The 20,424-nt window shown below is 34.9% G+C and overlaps 2 protein-coding genes across 2 annotated transcripts; one reads left to right on the top strand and one right to left on the bottom strand.

Moving 5' to 3' along the window:
* Positions 1-14: 14 nt before the first annotated feature.
* LOC131779263 (splicing factor Cactin-like) lies at positions 15-11,220 on the bottom strand. Its single transcript, XM_059095787.2, has 24 exons — positions 10,925-11,220; positions 10,315-10,384; positions 10,105-10,158; positions 9,512-9,577; positions 8,825-8,905; positions 7,855-7,887; positions 7,634-7,672; positions 7,422-7,484; positions 6,795-6,849; positions 6,114-6,202; positions 5,455-5,544; positions 5,240-5,303; positions 4,831-4,974; positions 4,303-4,412; positions 3,678-3,900; positions 3,494-3,558; positions 3,314-3,352; positions 2,658-2,702; positions 2,375-2,476; positions 2,189-2,251; positions 1,618-1,701; positions 1,326-1,376; positions 962-1,027; positions 15-859 (listed from the first exon to the last, which is right to left on the bottom strand). The coding sequence occupies exons 1-24, from the start codon at positions 11,128-11,130 to the stop codon at positions 734-736; spliced, it is 2,028 nt and encodes a 675-aa protein (XP_058951770.2). The 5' UTR covers positions 11,131-11,220; the 3' UTR covers positions 15-733.
* A 37-nt stretch (positions 11,221-11,257) lies between these two features.
* On the top strand, positions 11,258-19,508 carry LOC131779262 (small ribosomal subunit protein mS29). The gene is made up of 14 exons (XM_059095786.2): positions 11,258-11,337; positions 11,652-11,719; positions 12,520-12,651; positions 13,373-13,474; positions 13,578-13,689; positions 13,944-14,036; positions 14,790-14,920; positions 15,653-15,733; positions 16,389-16,459; positions 16,643-16,721; positions 17,431-17,496; positions 17,863-17,952; positions 18,851-18,962; positions 19,350-19,508. Exons 1-14 carry the CDS (start codon positions 11,292-11,294, stop codon positions 19,433-19,435), a joined length of 1,269 nt encoding a protein of 422 aa, XP_058951769.2. The 5' UTR covers positions 11,258-11,291; the 3' UTR covers positions 19,436-19,508.
* Positions 19,509-20,424: the final 916 nt, after the last annotated feature.

Raw genomic sequence — 20,424 nt, 5'->3', positions numbered from 1 at the left:
TGCCATGTAAATTTGTTCATAAAAAAAGTGAAATTATTGTCATGAGTTCTGTTTCTTTGTACTTGACTTTCATGGAAATCACCTGTATTGAATTTCCACAGCATCCTTATCAACTCAAATCCTTGCTAATTAGCACTGGATTGTGCTAATTTGATTTCAAAACTTGATAACTGTAATACTTTTCCTTGTTTCCAATCACCTGTACTCAACAACTTGAACATTTTACAATTTTCCGTCGAAGTTCAAGCTATCAAACCTCTAATGTATGCAATAAGCAAGCCTTTATCCAATCAGAGGACCTGCCAAAATGGTCCAAAAGAGATACATGAAACTGCCCAAAGCTCTGCAAAAATGTTTGTGACCCTTCCCTTTCTGGCTGCAAAAAAATTTAATGACCCTCCACCCCACTTGCACCAGACCCCCATGCCCGCCAGTAAATGACAGACCTCTAAGAGAAGAGAGAGAAGCTACAGGTAGTTACATATATTTTACAATGTGAATGCAACAATTCAATTACTAAACTATACATCCATGACTAACTAACGCTAGCACACAAGCATGAAGTGGCCACATGAGAGTATTTAATCAATGATGTTACTTCATTTACAAGTTTGTTCAATTTGTTGTATTTCTTACACTTGAAAGAAAATGTTCACAATTCTAAAAGGAAAATGTGACAGGTTATTAGTGCTAATACGACATCTAAAAGAAAAAGACAAAAATGAGGTGCCTGCTATCTTCGATATCTATATCTCTTAAAATGAAACCAGAGTTGGAAAATATTGTTTTGAAATTGGCAGCGGAATCCATGACGATGAGAATACTCCCATTCGCGGTTGACAATCTTGAAGGCAATATCCTATGTTGGAAGAGAAACAAATATTACATAAAGAGCAGATTATTAAAATTATCAACAAAATTATTGGAATGACAAATTGTTCATAGAGAAGTCACAAATCACCTCATATGGGGGTCCTGCATGAAACCTGAGAATAGCAAAGTCTTTTGAATCTCCTGGACTTTGTTCCTGAAAGAGAAAGCAAATCCATATAAATTCATATTGCATATTTTAAAAATGAGACAATAAAAATTATAGACTTAGTTTAAATAAATTCTGCAAAAAAACATGAAATTCAACAGCAGCTAGTTTCCTGATTATAATCTTTAGATATCAACTCTCTTCAATTGAATAAATTATGAATAGTTTAATCAAATTATATGATATGAAGATTGTCATCATGGTTTTAAAATGAAACAAGTTCCTGACCATCTTTTGAAAATACAAACTACAAAGGGAGAATTCAAGAAACTGTAAAGTGACCTACCAAAAAGTATTCTGGTGCTTCTTGTTTATTGATGAGATCAGGATAAAATATCTGTCCAGGAAAAAAAAACTGACTGGCATTATATAAAATCAATAACCATTAATTAAACTCAAAGGGCCAGTTATTTACACAAGGTCTAACCCAAACTGCAGTTTTACCCAAGCAGTGGGCCCAAGGAATTCTCTCTAAGAAGGTTGATTTGATTCAATAAATGTTCTTCCACTATAAGCTTGTGGCCCTCTTGACACTGATCACAAAAACAGTAAGAATAAATTACAGTTTTTGAACTTACATTAAACTTGTATCCTTGTACAATTTTGGGTGGTGGATTATCACTATCGTAATGAGTCTGATTGTATTTATTCCATTCATATCCCTGTTAAAAAGCAGACAAGAAATCTTAGTCTAGAAATACTGAAATCAACTCTTGTGCTGGGTGTCCTCACAATGGCAGCATAACATCATCATAGTTTTTGTGCAACAAACTGACCACCAGTACATATATTTTCACTCTTCCAAGATTGGATGCCAGTCCACTGCAGATAATACCCCTGCATTTCATCAGGCTTCTCTGACAGTTCAGTAGTACCTGTACTCATTTCTATTGCAGGGTGGATTAAGGCACTGTGAGTCAGAGTGACGTGTCTTGCACAAAAACACAACACATTGACCCAGCTGCTGCCCATAGTTGGAATGCATTACCCAGAGTTCAATGTTTGACTATTGGGCAACCACATCACCAATGAAGAGATGTATTTAAAGAACTTAATATGCAAAAACAATGCATTATTGATAATTTTTATAAATACATGTCAGTAATAATTAGCACAAGTCAAAAACAAACAATTACACTTGAAACCTACAGTGTGAACTCTGTTAAAGAATCTTGGTTTTCTGGGTCTGTACTTGTCTGACCATAGGTATGTCTGTGGAAAAAAATAATCATATTCACCATTGTGATCAGGAGAAACCTGAAACAGAGCTCTCTATTGCCAGTTAAACCACACTTGCATCATTTTTATCCCTGTCTGTACACAGGCATCTCTAACCTTTTGCGTGACAGGAACAGGAACATTAAATGATTCTTCATCAGCTCCCATGCCTTTACTAGCTTCTGCTGCAACCATTCCTGCTGACGCTGCACTCTTGTCCTTTACCAAATAAAAGAAATATAAATTTTGGTGCCTTCAATTAGTAACTGTAAATTGACTGAAATAGTTAATTTCTCACCTGGAAATCAATAGGAACCTTAATAATAATAAAGTTAAAATTAATTTTAAGAGCAAATTTTAGGAATTAAGCACCGACTGGAAGGATTTACTAGACACTCACCACATCTGCTGTTCCGCCACTTGAGACTTCTTGTCTTAATATTTCCTAAAATGCAATGTGACGTGTTGCTAAACTTAAACATTTTCTTATAATACCTCTGAAAAATAATATGTTTTGCACTGAAAATTTTAATCATACTTAATCTAATTCTTACAATATACAATCACATAGTTTGTTAAAATAATGATTACACATAACAAAAAGTATTATAGATATCATAGTGATGGTGTAAGTGGTACTGTGATGGTAATAATCATTAAAATTATAACGATTATACCATCCAATGATGATGATGATGATGATGATAATGATAATGACAATGATCGAGCCCTTACTATACAGTACAAAACATCTACAGTGTATTTCCTAGAGTTACCATAATAAACACTGTATCTGATTGAAAAAGACACTGGCTTTTTCTTACTGAAAGAAAAACTAAACTACATGATTATAATTATATACGGTAACCTTGCCATGATTTATATTAATAAATTCACCTGAAAATAATTACTCTAAATAATTGTAATGAAATTGGATTGCTCTCAGCATGTTTCAAATAACATCCAAATAGCATATGTCTTGTTCTTTATACTGTACTGCAAAAAAAAAAAATCTCACGCAGGAAAAAATAACTTAAAAAGTTCTCAGATACTTACAAGTTGCTCCCAATCCTCTGTTGGATCAACAATCATACCCTACACAGTTGATGAGAAAAAGTTCAACTTTAACCAGTTAATTTAAAGTATAATTATGTAGGCCACTTAAATCCAGGCAGAGAATTACGAAGCTACATGTATGTTTACAAGATAGTAAACTGAGTTTCAAATATTAGTCACCTCTTCAACGTCTTGAAACTTCAACAATCTGGGACTGTAATTGCCTGCATCATATGCTGTATAACCTAAAGGTGGAAAGAAACCCTCAGATTAATTTTATACAGACAGGAATAATTAAAGTAAACAACAGCCTAAGAAATTTACTTCATAAAATATTTATCTGAAAATGTTTTGAGTATTGTACCTTCCTCTGTAAGATCCAGTTCTGTGTAAACACTTGCATTTGTCTCTGCCCCTCCAGTTGCTGCCACTTTCTCTTGTTCTGCAGATTCTTTTGCTTCACTGCCATGGTCAGGGTTTTCATTTGGCTCTGTATTAGAGTCTGATTTGTTACCTCTTTCTTCATCATCAGAGCCTTGTTCTGACTCAGAGCTTTCATCTTTTGACTGGCTAGCCATCTCCAATTTCTGACAAGTGTACAGAAATGAGATGTTTCATAAAATTAGTTCTCACAAAATAGATGTCCAGTCCTTAGAATAAGTAAATCTCCTTACACTCCTTAGCTTGACAGTTTCAATTAAGTTGATCAACCTAAAGGAAGATTTCCCCTGGACCCATTACTCCTAAAAAGTTTTACTTATTAAATGACATTTCATATGTGATCAGAGCATTAGACATTAAATTTTCTTGACTGGCTTCTACCATTACAATCAGTGATGATATGCAGTATTTGCAGTGGAAGTAATACCATTAATAAAATAATGCAGTTACACAGAACACTGCCTGAAGAAAGCAAGAAGCCACATTTGATCATTGGGAACCTATTCATTTGAATTTGAAACTTTGAATTTGTTTGAATTTGAAACTACCTGTTTTTTCAGTTCATCTAACTTTTTCCTTAGCATTGTTTGATGAAATTCCCTCAGCCTTGCTCTTGCTATATGTGCCTTTAACTGATGCAGTAAAGTTTCCCAATAACCTGCAAGTAAAAGAACCAAATGCAATTTTTCATTTTCAATACTTTGACTGCCACCCTTTTGAAAGTTTCCCTTTGCTGCCATTTCCTGGGCTTGTGACATGGCATTTTCCCTCTCTGTAATAAACCCATGTGTATGAAAGAAGACTAAGGTTTTTTTTTATACATACGTGGATAAACAATTTCAAATCAGTGCCAATCAATCAAAGTCAATAACCCAATACCCAGTGTCAATCATCATGAGAATGCATTCATTTGGTTTTCTTTTACTTTGTCCTGTAATTGGCTCCTAGTGATATTTTTTGCTCCAATTGGCTACTTTGATTACTTTGGATTTGATTTATAATTATTAATTAAAAATTAGTTTCTCAATATCTCAGTTTTACAGAATCTAAAACATGTATAAAGTAATTATTAATACCTATATCCACTGCATCTCCACTTGCTATCTTTTGGTTGATCTGCTTTTGCAAAGCTAAAAGCTGACTGTAAGTTTTTCCACCAAAAATGTTTGTTACATCTTTATTGACAGAGGCATTTATACTCTCTCGTCGATCCATATGTTCTGCAATAAGAATGACAGGATATATCATTAGCAAAATTATTTCTTCATCAAATCCTCACCACCAGAGAAGAAATTTGAAATGAGTAGATGTGTCATATTTTCATCTTGATTCACACAGCATCCAGTAAATTGTAAAAGTGCTATGGCCAGACTTAAATAAAAAAGTTCTCTTAGATGCTGAATGTAGGAAACAAACCCTGCAAAAAAATTCTCGAGTTTTGACATTTTTGAATGAATTTAAAAAATGATTATGACTTCAACTTACCACTGTACCTTGGATCTTCTTTCTTTAATTTTTGAAGCTCATCTCTACAAACAACTGTCATGTCCTGCAAAAAATTATCACTAGGCTCACCAATTTGAAATTTTGTGTTCAAGTCAAAATAATCTCACAAAAAAAGGAATGTCTAACTCTCAAGTAATGAAAGCTTTGAGCAAATTATAAAAAAAATAAAACAAGCACTTTGTTTAGTATTTTACCATCCAAAATTCTGCATTCTTCCCCTCCTCCAACTCCATGTACACCTTAATATCTACCATCAAGTCCTCCAGATCATCTATTGTGAGTCCCTGCAAAGGCACAAAAAAAGTCATGATACCAAATTTTCAAATGGTCTCAATGTGATTCCTGTAAAACATTATAAATTTAAATTACTTCCTGAATTCAGAGTTTTGAAGGAAAAGTTAGGAAAATTGAAATGGGAAATTTAATTTTAATCAACTGATTGTCATAAGCCACAACAACAACAAAAAAGTTATTTATAAAATAATATTTGATCAAGGTTTCAAGGGGGCTTGTAGGTTTTTGTAGAACTTGGCAAATTCAAGGCCATAGTTTCTGTTCAAAGAAGGCTTGACATCAACTACCTCCTGTCAAATGATCATGATAATATTATAATTTGTATAATTTGCATGTACACATTGTGTTTGAGTATTGCTTAGCTTGACTTGTAAATTATAACTACAAATCACTAAAAAAAAAAAATTCTTATCACAATAAGAAAGGCAAATATTAGGCACGGAGCAGATGATGAATGCTGCATGAGAATACTTAGATACCATTTAATTTCAAATTAACAGACTATCAAAATCCATTTTACTACATAGCAAAACAAATCAAAACCATCAACACTGCTCACCACTAGAATTGTGTAAGGTTCATGCATTTGAATTTCCAAGTCATTAACTTCAGTACCGACATATTGTGCTAGCAGATCAATGGGTTTGGCTGAAAACAAGACAAGAGAGGCTTAATGCAATCAAAGAACAGAGTGTTCTTCTGTTTCAAGGGAGTCAGGCATATAAGGGTAATTAGAGTAAAAACTTCAAGGGAACACTGACATTTCAAACAGAGCACGTTACCAGTCAGGCAAACCTTTGTACTACTTGCCACTTAATTGAGAGGGTTTTGATATGATTGGTACAAGGGCAAACAGAGAGATGGAGTAGCTCTGTTACTTTTTATCATAAATAGTGTGCCACTGATGGAATTTCTAATGAGAGCAATTATTTCAAAGGAGCATACAAAAGCCACTGAGCTGCTGCAACTACTGCCATTAACCATTTTAACTATAACTTACAGTATACACTAACCAGTTCAGTATAAACAGTATAAACTAACCAGTTCTCCCTTTCTATATTCATCTTTTAATGTTTGGTTAGGTATAAAGATTACATTGTATAACTCGGCGCATGTGCATGTAACCAAAATTCATTTTTTTTAACAGTACAGCCCACAGCTTTACAAAAGTATTTATTGCCTCATAAATTAAGTCACTATAATTATCGCTATTTACATTTAATATACAATTGCACAGTACCTCTTCCATCCTGAATGCGAATTTTTGAGCGCAGCTTTGCCTGTTCCAAGTGAAACTATTTTCAAACACAAGAAAGATAATAAGCAAAAGTCAGCCAACCATGAAGAAACAGAACACTGAATTCAACATTTTCTTGAGAATAAAATCACCTTGATGGTGTGCTTAGCACTTGTTTCCCAAATAATGTAATGGAAATTGGTTGCAAATGAGCCAGGAATACAGCAAGGGAGTAGCATGTGCTAGCTGAGAGGTTTAGCCCTTTCCAATGAATAGATAAATGTAACAGCTCTATAGCCAAAAAAAATGTTTCTAAAACTTTGGAAGTTTCTTTTTTTTGGTTTCTTTTTCTTTTAACAAAAAACAAATCAAAAATCACTTTTTTGTCATTTTAATCTTATTAGTTGAAGAGGTGCATTTTAAGCATCAGAGGAAACAAACATTTGACAGATAAAAGTACACGTTGTTCTTAAGAAAAACAATATTTAATTTAATAATTATCATTTTGAAGCTAAACTATATAACTTCAAACCCGCAAGACCCACAAAAAGTTATAACTGAATTATTCCTAATAATACTTTAAAACTATTACACAACGCAATTGCATCATTAAATTTACATGTTATATACCTTATCCTCCTGCTCTTCCCACTCCTTAAAAGACATTGCTTCTTTATCCCTTTGAAGTGTTTCCTAAGATGTGTTTGAATCAAAATTTCGAGAGTATGAAAATGCATTTTAACCACATTATGTGTATGCATCTTTTTGTTATTCCATCACATAAATCCAAAGAATTGCCAGGAAATCATGGTTCTTGCCATTATAGCTAATAATTATCTTACCCTTTCCTCCTCTCGCATCTGCTTTTCATGTTCCCTTTCCTTAAGAGGACAAAAAATACAGTTGAAGCTTCCTGGCACTTTATTTAGGCTGTTGTTAAAATGTCCAGAATCTCTGGTTATCATATATTCTTAACTTTGTACACTGTAAAATCAGTCCCACACACTTACAATCAGTTTGTTAACAGTATTTAAATATAATTTGATGTAATAATGACACTTACAATCCTCCGCTTTTTCACTTTTTCCAATTCTCTCTACAAAACAATTGAAAATAGAAGTCATTCAATAGATAGCATCACAATGAAAAAAAAAACTTTTTAAAGTAAAGTTGCAAAAAATCTGTTTTCATGACTTATTCAAAATACATTTAATACCAGGTTCAAGTTTGATAATTTTTTCAACTGCTATTATATTCAATTACAACAATTTTTAAGGTTAATACTAACAATTCTTGTCACACCAAATACTACAAGGACCCTCCAGAGTTACTATAAATTAGTTCTAACAGACAGCATCGATTCCATTTGTTTTCAGCATACAAAAACTGACCAATTACTACAACAGATGGAGTGGGATACTCCCTAACCTATAAATGCTGTAAAATGTCCTATATCCCTGGACAGCATGTACAAGCAATTTTAAAAGCACTTTGTTTCTGACCTGCTACCTTAACTTGAGTTTTAGATGATTCTATCATTCAAATTGTTAAAGGAATGATAAGTTGTCTCTTTCTGTTGATATTTCACATAAAGTATGAGGTTTTTTCTATTTATTTTCATTTACTGAGAGAAAAGAGGGGGCTGAGCGCTACAGCAACACTGCATTAAAAAATCCAGGTGCAGAAAATATCTGCTTTTACCTTCTAAAATGAAGTCATTTGCTTCTTAAAATGCACTACTTTGTTCCTTAAACCTTTAACTCCCAAGATCTGATTGTTTATTCTCTCCTTTAGCTGCTATACATTTCCTTGCAAATTAGTTACAAGAATTTGGTATTAGATCAAGATAACAACTTCTACCTCATAAGTTTGAGCATTCTCGTTACCTGTTTGCTGGACAAAGTAAGGATATAATAGTAAGAGAGAAGCTACTTGTTAATCACTTCCAGGAGTTAAAAGGTTAACGAGATAAATTTAATTGTACTTTCTAGAATTGAACAATTCAGTCTCTTGGCTGAGTATGGCATCTTTACCTTAGCTTCATGTTGTCTTAGCTTTTCTATTCTTCTTTGCTCTTCTTCTTTTAAATGCTGTTCTCCATCCTTTTCTCTCTTCTGCAGATCAAAGTAAGTTGCATGTAAAGAAAACAGTGGCTTAATTGTTAGTGTACAGGACTCCATATTAAAAGGTTTGATGTAATGACTTGGTTAAAACATACAGTACATATGATTATGCTGTGTTCTAACCCAAAACACACTCTCCTCAGTGGCATTCTCCAGCCAAACCTTTTGAACAGAGAAACTTTTCTGACAAATTGCCTTATGCTTATACCAGGGCCCAAAATAAAAAAAATTCCTATATCACCCCTCTATACCTAGGAGGCAGACAATGGTCACCAACAGTTAATTATGGATCAATATCGGTATCTGGGCAACTGCCCACCTACCCCTTCCCTAACCCAACATTTACCCCTTCCCTAACCCAACATCAACCCTAACTTGTCAGATACTGATATTGATCCTAAATTATTATACGCCAATTTAAAAGCTACATCTGAATTGTAGCCGTATGGTGCATGCTTTGCATGTGTGTGGTATTTACTAACACTAAATATTTAATTTGGTAATATGAGATACCACTACTCCAATATAAAAAAAGATTAAAGTATGGATAAATAGATTCAAGTGTAGAGTGAAGAAAAATTGGTAAAATACATGTACCTTTTGCCATACAAAAGTTTCAAGCAAATGAGCATCTCCAAATGGATTATCAGTGTTTGTATATCCCTGAGAACAAAAACAGCAAAATGATACATATACTGTTAATAATACAACAAAGGAAAGAACAGACACATGAAATTTCCTGTTCAAAACATCTCTAATTTTAAGTGTACAATTACCTCTGTTTGTGTTGTTTTGTTCTTGTGTTTATTTTTGTTTGCAAATTTTTTGTTCCTTCTGTACATTAAATTTATCAACAACCCAACCCTTTTTAAAATGTGACATTAGTCACTGTATCATTGTCATTTTCAGGAAATTTCATCCTTTAACCCTTTAACTCCCAGATCAAATTTGTAATCCTCCTAACTGTCAACCATACAATTCTTATAATGTTAGTTTAGAGAATTTAGTATTAGAGTAATTAATTATCCCCAAATTGATATTTTTCTTCATTCTCATCACTTATCTGGTTGATATTATATTGATATTGTAAGGAGAAATTATCTCTTGGTCACTCACAGGAGTTAAAGGGTTAAGGGGAAAAAAAATGGCCAAATGTCCTGATAAGTAACAACAACAGGTGATTCTCTTACCAGATATTCGTCATCCCATCCCATTTCTTTCTTTTTCTTTTTCTCTTTTGCTTCCTGTTGGGATGAAATAGTAATCAAAGTATATATAATTGTAAATCATCTCTTCTACATGAAAACATAATCAGATGGCATCAGGAGAAGGTGTATGTTCTATACCCCTTTCTCAAGTTGCTTTCAGAGAAATACAATTGTGTGAAGATGGTGTTTCACCTTTTTGGCAAGTCTCCTCGCTCGTTTCTCTTCAGGTGTTTCTAGTGATTTCAAAAGTTCTTTTTCTTTCCTTCAAAATACAAGCACATATTCCAAATCAATAAATTATCACACAAAGAACAGCTTTAATCCTTTGATCCCAAAGGGTGACTGGCATCTAATTTCTCCTTACCACATCACCCCTGTATGAAACATTAAGGTCATGAGAATAAAGAAAATGATCACTGACTAAAGAAGTTCTTAGTAGTTAAACAAATTCTACTTGTCAGTACTATAGCAAATGTAAAGAAAATGATACAGAGATTCTGTATTTTGATGTTGGAACATAAAGGGGTTACATCGAATGACACAACAAAAGGCAGGAATATAATGAAAATTCTACAGAGCAGTATGTCAGTATGGTTCACCTTGTGGGAAAACTTTGAAGAAATAGAGATGACACAAAAGGCTCTGTTGAGATCTAATGGATGCATAGAAGTGGCCTTATACAATATATTTATGGAACGTTCTTCTCGACAACAACAAAATGTTTCCATTGTGTAATCAGACAAAAATGTTCCTCGCTAGTGGGATATAAACATGAAATATAATTTTCAAACCTTTAACCTACCTTTTACTTCGTTTCTCCTCTTCTCTGTCGACAGTCTTCTTTTTCGCTACAACATTTTCCCGAGTACGATCTGCTGGTGAAGATGAACGATCTTTGTGCCTGCGTCGTGGAGATCGCGAATGAGTACGGCTTCTGCGTTTTCGACCAGGAGAACGAGATCTGCTCCTACTTCGACGCCTACGATTTTTCCTATCGCTACCAGGCATACTCGCTATGCTTCAAAATAAGAGAAAACGACCACCCTTTTACTCAAACTTCTTCCAAGAAGTCCGCCATTATGTTTCTCAAATGTCAGAGTGAAGCTCAGCAGTGGTAGCCAACGCGAACGTAGTACTTCATATAACATGGTTAATTCTTTTTTTTTAAGATGGCGGCCTTCAGACATTTCAGGTCCAAAAATATCTTCTTGTCAGGTCTGGTATTTTTTACTGAAAATAATTATTTTGTAATATATTGATATCTTTTGATGTATCTAGTCAGTGGGTTCGATTTTAGAAGAAAATCTCTCATCGCGTTGTTTTTACCCCAGGTTTATGCAAGTCCTTGTCGGCACCATAGGAAATATTTAGAAACAGTGTGGAGAATATACATACTGATGTTAGGGTGTAAATGATTAAGTGTTATGCAAGTTCTTTTTGTGATGAGATCTTTCTGAGAAAGAATAATAACTGTCCAGCCTGTCAAAAGAATCAGTGAATCAACTAGAGGGCATTTTTGTCTTTTCTAGATCCTTCAAGACAGGTGATCAAGAAAGGAAAGTGTGGTCAGATTTTCTTAGGAAACAAAGCTGTTAAGGTAACAAATCATTTATCTGGAAAAAGTCTGTCAATGAGGGTAAGGTCTAAAATGGCCCAAGGGAGATTAACCAGTAACATTAATCTATTAGCTGCCAAGGAGACAAAATCACACTTCAAGAAATTCATTTCTAACCAACTTCGGGTTTTTGAGACAGAAACAAAGTGTTTTTTGGTTCCTGTAAGTTACACACTTACTGAAAACAAGTAATCGCCACAGAGCTGGAGAAAGAGGTGCATATGTACCTTGTCTGTTGGGAATTGATATAAATTAGTGACAGTAGATTGTATTAAAGATGTGCTCCGATTGGCTACTCAAACTCAGAATATCCTTTGCTATTCGAAGTATCCAGTGTGAGATTATAGTAATAATATTATAATTGTTACTAGAAAATTAGTTCAAATCATCTTTTTTTGTGCCCCTCTGATAATTGTATCATATCACCTTGGTAATATCCACCTCTAGCTGCCTCCACCTTAGTAAATAGTAGTTAATTACATTTTGGCAGTTGTTCTCGAACATCATGCCAATGTCATGCTTATCAAACCTGAGTCATGTCTTTCTATTCATTTCTCTTTCTTTCCTTGATGGAAACAAGTTAGCAAATGAATATAAATTTTACTCAAATCAAGCTTCCTTGCTGTGTAGAACTGTCAACAAAAACTTTCACCATAATTGAAGTCAACTTTTCTTGTCAGTAAAGGCCTTTGGTGTTTTATATAACACACAAAATCATACATGGTTGTTTGTAGGTGTGGAATTTTGAATGTAACTCAAAGAAAAATTTGATATTTACACAGGGAGTGCTGAACAGGTACTTGAGTGAATCTGCCACCAATGAAAAACCAACTGACCATGAGGATGCAGCAGAACTGCCAGAGAGTGAGTCCAGTGGTAAAAGATCAGTTTTTAATCTTGGAGACCTTCATCCTGTAAGTGCAAAGTTGTATGTAATAACCCTACAGATAACTTAAAATTGCACCAGAGAGAAGATGAACAGATGAAACACTTCCATGCAATTGATTGTGTTAGACAGGGTAGCCTATTGTTCACCACATAAGACTCTGGTTTTAGAGATGTGACATTCATGGGCAAGACAATTTTCCTGGCACAGTGACTCTTTCCACCCCATGAATATAAATAGTTACAGATGAACTGTTAGGTAATCCTGATGTAATTCTTTGGGATCAGACCTGCAATGGATTAGCAATACTCTTAGTTGCATAACTCCAAGCACTCTAACATCAGTTTGCATATTCTCATTACTTTCCTCCATAAAGCTATTTGATATTAACAAGGAGAATTTGTTTAACAATCAAGAGCTTCATTAGTTGGCAATCATTTCCTTTATTCTCATGACATCAATGTTTGTTTCATTGGTGATAAAGTTTGGAGAAATTAGATGTTAGTCACCCTCTGGTGTTAAATGGTTAATGATCTATTAACTGGACTAATTTCCCAACAGATGAGCCACCAGTGTAAGCTGACTTAAACTTACCCTTTTCTAATTCTTTTATTTAGAATTTTTATCATTTTACTAAAATATTTCACACAGAGTAAGATCTATAAGAGCCTTATTATTCCAAGATTTCTTAAATTTATCTTTTGTTTATCTTTTTTTTTTAATTTATCTTTTTCTTGATTATTCTTCAGGCTGATCACATGAAGTCCAATATTGGTCAATTTTACACCATCCCACAGGACATTTCTAGTAGAGTTCTCTCCTACTTCTTCACAAAGAGATTTCAAACAGAGGTACATATAACTCTGAGCTTTTTATATGTTTTTCCTGTTTTTGTTTGCTCTTCTAGATTAGATGAAACCTTTGGATAATTTCTTGGTTATTTTTTTGTTCAAGTTTGAAATGGCAGGCAGCACAAGTTTGATGATAAGAAGCCCTGCTCTGGAGGTGATACAGCATCTGAAAGACTTACCAGAAAGGAGCCATCCTCCACCAAAGTTTATTTTCTGTATCTTTTCACAACTCTTGTGATATGTGGTCTCTATGAATCAAAGTGTTAATCCTTTAACTCCAAGAGGTGATTAACATGCAAATTCTACCCATAATTTCCATATATTATCCAGCAAACTGGAGATCAAATTCTTGTAACTAGTTTACAAGAAAATATGTAGCAGCTAGAGGGGAGAATTAAGAATCAGATCTTAGATAAGATTTTTGTTGTCGGCTTGTTATCAGTTCTTTTCTTTAACTATATTAAAATAGATGGTGATGATGGACGTGGAAAATCTTTATCACTTATTCATGTTCTCCATTATTGTTTTTCTGCTGGATGGTTCATTCTTCCTGTACCAAGTGGTAAGATTTGTGTTCTGGTATGTAATTAATATGTCACAAAAGGTGGTATGGATAAATGTGTTTATATTCATCAAATAAGGGCTCTAAACTTTGAACAATAGGAAAAATGGCCTTTCATTTGATTGGCAGAGGAATGGCCACAAAACAACAATATTAGTTTTAGTTGATAAAGTCAATAAGATGTTATTTTAATTATACTGAAGTAAATATTGTAGTTTATTAAAATAACTGAAATTTTTTAATGTCAACTTAAATGAATTGATCATTTAGTTACCTAATAGGGTTTTTTTCCAATTTAGCAGAAGTTCCACAGAAGTGGAACTTACCAATAATAAAATGCTTAGTTAAACCCAAACTTACTGACACAACAACCACAAATAAAAACATCATCACTTTGTTATTGAATTTATTACCAGGACATGGAAAGAATGGAGGGAACTTCCACTAAATTGAAAAATACTAATTTTTACCTTCCACAATCCTTTTTTGTCTTTCTTTGAGCTCCTTTTTAGTTGTTTTAATGATATATTTCTCTTTTCAAGCATAAATGTGATAGGAGTAATTGAGGGTTGAACAGATTGTAATAAGTTTAATCAATCATTCATGCACCATCAAAATCCAGGTAAACCAAAAAATTAAAAGCAATCCTCTAAAATTAGTTAGTTGCCATTAAGTTGCCTCTAGCATTAAATAATGTATTTGTTCATCAAGTAGAAGGTTCAAGTCTAATTGCAAGCATGATTCTTATTGCAGTATTTAGCTGGGTACATGGACCATCTGAATTGCAAGTGTCAACATATCATGCAGATAGATTTGACCAACCAAAGCCAGCAAATTCCTGGCTTCAGATGTGCAAAGCAATCAATGGCAGGGCCCTTGCTGAGGTAAATTGACAGAGAAGGAGACAAGCACTTTTTCACTACCTTGGTCCATGTTCTGATTCCTACCCTTTGTGGCAACAATGCAAAGAGATTTACTTGTACCACTTTGGGTGATTTACTGTAGCTGTTCTTGAGGAGAAAAATCCTTCATGCTTTTGGCAACAATTGATGTTCAAATGACTTAGAGTATCTAAAAATCATATATGTGAACTGCGGGTTAAGAAATGAATATGAAAGCAATCTTCACAGTTGTAATGAACACTGCTTATAGTAAGCAGTAGTGAAAACAAGGCCTGAAAGAAAAAAATTTTCTTATTTTCTCTAATGTTTAAGTAGTGTTCATTACTTTGAAGATCGTTTTCATATTCAATTGATGTTTGTTTTTTAAAAAACTGGGCCTTTTACTCTGGTAAGGCAGTATCTAGTCAGTGGATGAAAAGTGAGGTCTTTGAAAGTGCATATACACTGAAGTTAGACTTCATAATCATTTCACTGTCAAGATCTAGGTACGAATTCTCAGCAATGTCTGCCATGTTTTTATAGTAATTTTAACTTTGAGAATTTAGTGTTTGGTCAAATGATTCCCTTAGTTAGTATTTTTCTTTCTTCTCATCACCTCTCTGCTTGAAAATGTATCATTATTGGTAGGAGAAATTCCTTTCTGGTCACTTCTGGGAGTGAGAGGGTTAAATCTTTTCAACATGTCTAAGTTTTATGGCTTCATTTCTTTTTCAGGTCCAGTTAAACAATCAATATCTTGTTGGCAAGAAAGATGTGATAGAAAAAGGAGAGCCACTGGGAAAAATTGTAGATACCGTAAGAAGACATTTTTTTGTATTATCAAAACTATAACAAAATTCTCGAACGTAATCTGTTATCACCAGCCCGATTTGAGCATTAATAGGACAGTGTACGCGTCTTGCCTCTAATTGGACAGTGTAATAGGACAGTCAAAGGGACAGTTAACACGTCATGCTTGTATAAATGGACAGAACGCGCTGTTTTCTCGCATTTCGCAGAGTTAACTGTCTTTTTTTTTTTAAATGAATACGTACAACCGATGTTTAATTTCCTTCTCAGATTCTGCCTAGTTTTGATTAATTGGTAACAGGACTTCGTTTCGTCCAATTCTGTCGAATCCCGTCGAAGCCTGGATTCTCTTTATGTTTCTTTCCTCCATTGCTTAAACTGCATGTCATTTGCTAGGATCATAGCTTTATTTGATTTTCTATCCGTAAGCCAAATTGAAGTTGTTTCATTAAACAGAAAAGATTGGTCCCTTCTGTTAAGCACAGAAAATTACCTTTGCGTCTTGTGGGACTCTAGGTATAAAAATTGGGTTAAAAAAATCACTGGGGGAAGATCCGCCAGTTTTAGCTGGGGCACTGTATGTCATGTCACGCCTTTAGACCAATTGTGCGCAAATAAAGATATTCGATGGATTATGAAGCTAAATCTTTTTACATCTCAGGGTCTTAGGAGAGCAAATTTTACCTCTGATGCTGTAGGCATATTACTGAAAGAAATAAGGAGTAACCCCAGGTTGGTGTGTTGACTAATTTTTACGCCTCGTCTACTGTAAGCTAGTGTACATGTACCTCGGAGATAACACGCCAGAGTCGATGAATAGGTCACGAAGTTTGTTCTCTCATGTGTCATATGATACCAATATAACGCGGGAAAGAAAAAGCTTGTAGAATCGACATTTTCTTCTTCCCCTTTCAGTTTGCGAGTGCTATTTGCTGTGAACGAGTTCAATGGATTTTTCTTAAAAACCACCCTCAAGGATGTCAAACAAAAATGGGTAAGGCAGTTTAACCCTTTACACCCTAACATCAATATCTATATTCTCCATACTGTTCTCTGTACATTTACTAATGCGCTGACAAGGAGAATTTGTCTAACAATCAAGAGTTCCTTTAGTGGGTGATCATTTCCTTTATCCTCATGACATTAATATGTGATTCAGTGGTGATATTGTAAGGAGAAATTAGATGCTGGTCACTCTTAGGGGTTAAAGGGTTAACAGATAAGTACAGATGTGGTGTGAACTCTGTCTAATCCTTGGATACTTCGTCGAGTAACAGCTAGAAACATGGAGATCTCAGAACATCAAGCCCAACCCTTCACTGACTAAACAGAAGCACTGTGCAGTAATCTCTTGCCCTCTGTGCTTTGATGATGATTCCTTGTGGTCGTTTTTTTCCGCCTTTTACTGAGTATTAGGTGGTTTGGGTAAATTTCGACAAATTTTCACAATACTGGTGAACTTACACCGAAATTGATACTTGCCCACTATGAAAGAAAGAAAATTTCTCCTCTTTGGGCGGAGACAAAAGTAACTGCTGAAAATTTGCCCGCGTTAAGCTTGATTTGCTCAACTCCTCGATGTTCATCAATGTCATCTGTTTGACTGCATTTATATGGTCCCACAGCACTTTTAAGGTCTCCCTTAACGGGAAGGAGTTCGTGGAAGATTATCTTTAAATTTATTTTCCCTTTTTTTGTGCTAGATAAAACCCAAGAGGCTGAGTTTGGTACATCACTTTACAGAACTCCTTCATCCTACTGAAGGACTGGTAAGCAATAAGAAATGGAATCTGCATTTTTTGTCCGTGATTTTGCCATTTGCTCACGCGCAGAACGCTGGTTTCATCAAATCCAATTTGTGCAGCCATGCGACAACGCATTTGGTGTACAAACTTAAGACGGTTACCCATCGACTAACGAACAGTTTCGCCAAATGCGTATGGGACAACTCCCTTGGGCAGACGATCGTCGATAGCTTTTTTATTTTTTCGCCGAAGAGAAACGAAATTGTATGTAGTAAAATTTAACAATCTGACGAACGGTGTAACGCTTGTGGTAGCATGTAAGTAAGAACACACTCAAAAAGTATCAATGAACAGAACATAAATATTTTTGTTCATTTTTTTTTCCTTCAGAAAAATGGAGCTATGGTGTTCGCGTTATCACGCACAGGAATGTTGAGAAGTGACATCAAGTCTTATGAGATACCAGACCTCATTGGACAGGTGAGAAGGAGACACGCCTTTGACTCTTTAACTCCCAAGATCTCATCAGTAATTCTCCTTACTGTCTGCTATATAGTTCTTTAAATGTTAGTTCAGAGAATTTAGTATTGGATCAACTATTAACCCCAGACTGATATTTTTCTTTATTCTCGTCACTTATCTAGTTGATATTGTATTGATATTGTAAGGAGAAATTCCGTCTCGGTCACTCATGGGAGTTAGAGGGTTTATGATCAACCCATTGCACCATTATTGACCGTTGTATTTCCACGGGCCCGCTGTGTTTTCGTAGGTCATTTCCGAACTACCTTCGGCTTCTGTTTCAAAGTCGAGTGTTTTCATTCACATGCAAATTTAACTCACTTTCATACGAATGGTTGAGCACCAGGCCTAGTTTTGAAAAAAAGGGGCCAGAGGTAATTCGGAAATGGCCTAAGGAAAAACAGCGGGCCTAAGGAAACACAGCGGTCAAACGTTGGGCATGCGTCTCGCTGCTTTTCAATTGATGGGACCAAACGTGTACCTGAGCATTAGATAATCGTTGCAAAATTATAACGGATGTTGTTCCTATCAACATAAAGAAAAAAAAATTGATCCTTGCGCATAGGGAATATCGCACTTTGCAATCAGGGTGCTCCCTAATAGACGCCTTTGAGCTTTTTTTTTTTAGATGTGGTGCTTATTCGGGGGCGGCGAATATTAATATTTTTGCTCTCACATGCGGCACGTCATCGAGAGCGGCGCATCGAGTAATTACGCCATACACTTTTGACATTATTTTGAGATATAACATATACCACAGCCTTGAAAATTCTCGACTTATCCGATGATTATTAATAATAATTCAGATATTCTAAATATTTATCGAAGACATCATGTATTCTTCTATCCAACATAGAGAGGTTTAACAGCAGTCCTGGATTCCATTAACATCGAGGTTCCCCGTTACTCTAGAGAAGAACTTGAGTCTTGTCTTCAGTTTTACAAGGAGAGAGGAATTCTAACAAAAGGTAAAATTGCTTAGTAGAAGAAAAAGTGGAACATTTTTTATTCTCCACTCGAAATTAAAAGGTTAGGAGAAGAAACGCACACTGTACTTTTTTTTTTTTTTTTTCCCAATGAACTCAACTCACATTTTAATGCATATGTTTTACAACTTGCAAGGTCCCAGGTAACAAATTTTTATGCTAAATAATCTCTTTTTGGCTTTTTATTTCTTTTCGCTTTTTGGCTTTTTGCATATTGTCTTCTTCATTCAATGAACGCCCCCCAAAAAATTTAGCAATATTGTTGAAGAAAGACTTTGTATTTCTTGAGTATCTCGACTAATTATCGATACTGCCTCTTAGACAGCTGTGCATTAGAAATTTTTTATTTTTTTTTTCCTTTTATTTCAGAATTAAACTCTCAGCTTATAAAGGAGATCGCCTTTCTCACTGCTTACGAGCCACCGATTGTAAGTCACTTGTGTAGGAGATTCTGAACATTTAAATGAACATTTGTCCGTAAGTAGCTAAAGCAAATTGTAAATAATAAAACAAAGCTTGAAACTTCAATACTGTTTGGTATATTTTGACGTCATACTTATATAATGTATTATATACCTTCCTTTAAAAAAAATTATAACAAGCATCACTTTTGGTGCCTGAAAGGCTCATTTACTAGTAAGACTGAAATCTTCAGAAACCTTTGAAGATACCTCGGAAATATTCGCATAACTTCGGGGTAGTTTACGGCTTGCTTTCGTAAATCTTCGGAGATTGTTGCCGTAGTTTTCGCATCGTTGATGAAAGAACACAAAGTGACGAGAAAAGCTGCGACGTGACTCTTTATCGTAAAAAAGGGAACCAAAAGTGTTCCGTTGCCTGAATTTACGGGAAGTTATTTGAATTAAATATCATGTTGCTGAATTATAGATGATTTTCGACTAATTTGAAGCAAAGCGTTTTTTTTTGAGAAACTACCGCGCTGTCGCAACCGGGTGAACGAATATCCAAAAAAATGACTGAGCAGTTGAGGGTTTTCTCTTGATGAGCTAATCGTATTGTGAAAGGACAGAAGCTGTCACCTCCACTATATGTGTCCATCATATTCCCTCTTCTCCTTTTATCACTGGTGACACAAGGCGTCAAGAATTCCCAGAAAAAACCGTATTGCATTTACCCTTCAGTTTTTTGGTGACGTGACTGAACATCTGCTTGCAAAATGACTTTCAAAGGACAAATGCTAAATTGCGATCAGGGGGAATTGAGAAATCCTTGACGCTCGTTTGTTAAGTTGTCTACCTATATGTATAGGGTTACGGTTAGGGTAAGGGTTAGGATTTGTGATCCGAATTGTTTTCTGTTGAGTACAACAAACAAGCAAATCCAAAACACAAACAAAAGCCGCAGAGAGGGGGTTTGGAGGGATGAGTCAACCATCATGGGATCATAGTGAAATTCTGGACGATCCGTCCCTCGTTCTCTCCGG

The sequence above is a fragment of the Pocillopora verrucosa genome, chromosome 4 (genome assembly GCF_036669915.1).
Source record: "Pocillopora verrucosa isolate sample1 chromosome 4, ASM3666991v2, whole genome shotgun sequence".
Classification (NCBI taxonomy): domain Eukaryota; kingdom Metazoa; phylum Cnidaria; class Anthozoa; order Scleractinia; family Pocilloporidae; genus Pocillopora; species Pocillopora verrucosa.
The sequence above is the reverse complement of the archived record's forward strand: the minus strand, read 5'-3'. Positions and strand labels throughout refer to the sequence as shown.

Excerpts from the sequence above, each read along its gene's own strand:
- LOC131779263 (XM_059095787.2), bottom strand. The coding sequence starts at position 11,130 with ATGCCTGGTAGCGATAGGAAAAATCGTAGGCGTCGAAGTAGGAGCAGA. Across the intron at positions 2,252-2,374 it reads CTGTTCCTGTCACGCAAAAG|ACATACCTATGGTCAGACAA; the intron begins GTTAGAGATGCC and ends TTTTTTCCACAG. Across the intron at positions 1,702-2,188 it reads TCTTTAACAGAGTTCACACT|GGATATGAATGGAATAAATA; the intron begins GTAGGTTTCAAG and ends GCTTTTTAACAG.
- LOC131779262 (XM_059095786.2), top strand. The coding sequence starts at position 11,292 with ATGGCGGCCTTCAGACATTTCAGGTCCAAAAATATCTTCTTGTCAG. Across the intron at positions 11,720-12,519 it reads TAGGAAACAAAGCTGTTAAG|GGAGTGCTGAACAGGTACTT; the intron begins GTAACAAATCAT and ends ATATTTACACAG. Across the intron at positions 13,690-13,943 it reads TCCACCAAAGTTTATTTTCT|ATGGTGATGATGGACGTGGA; the intron begins GTATCTTTTCAC and ends ATATTAAAATAG.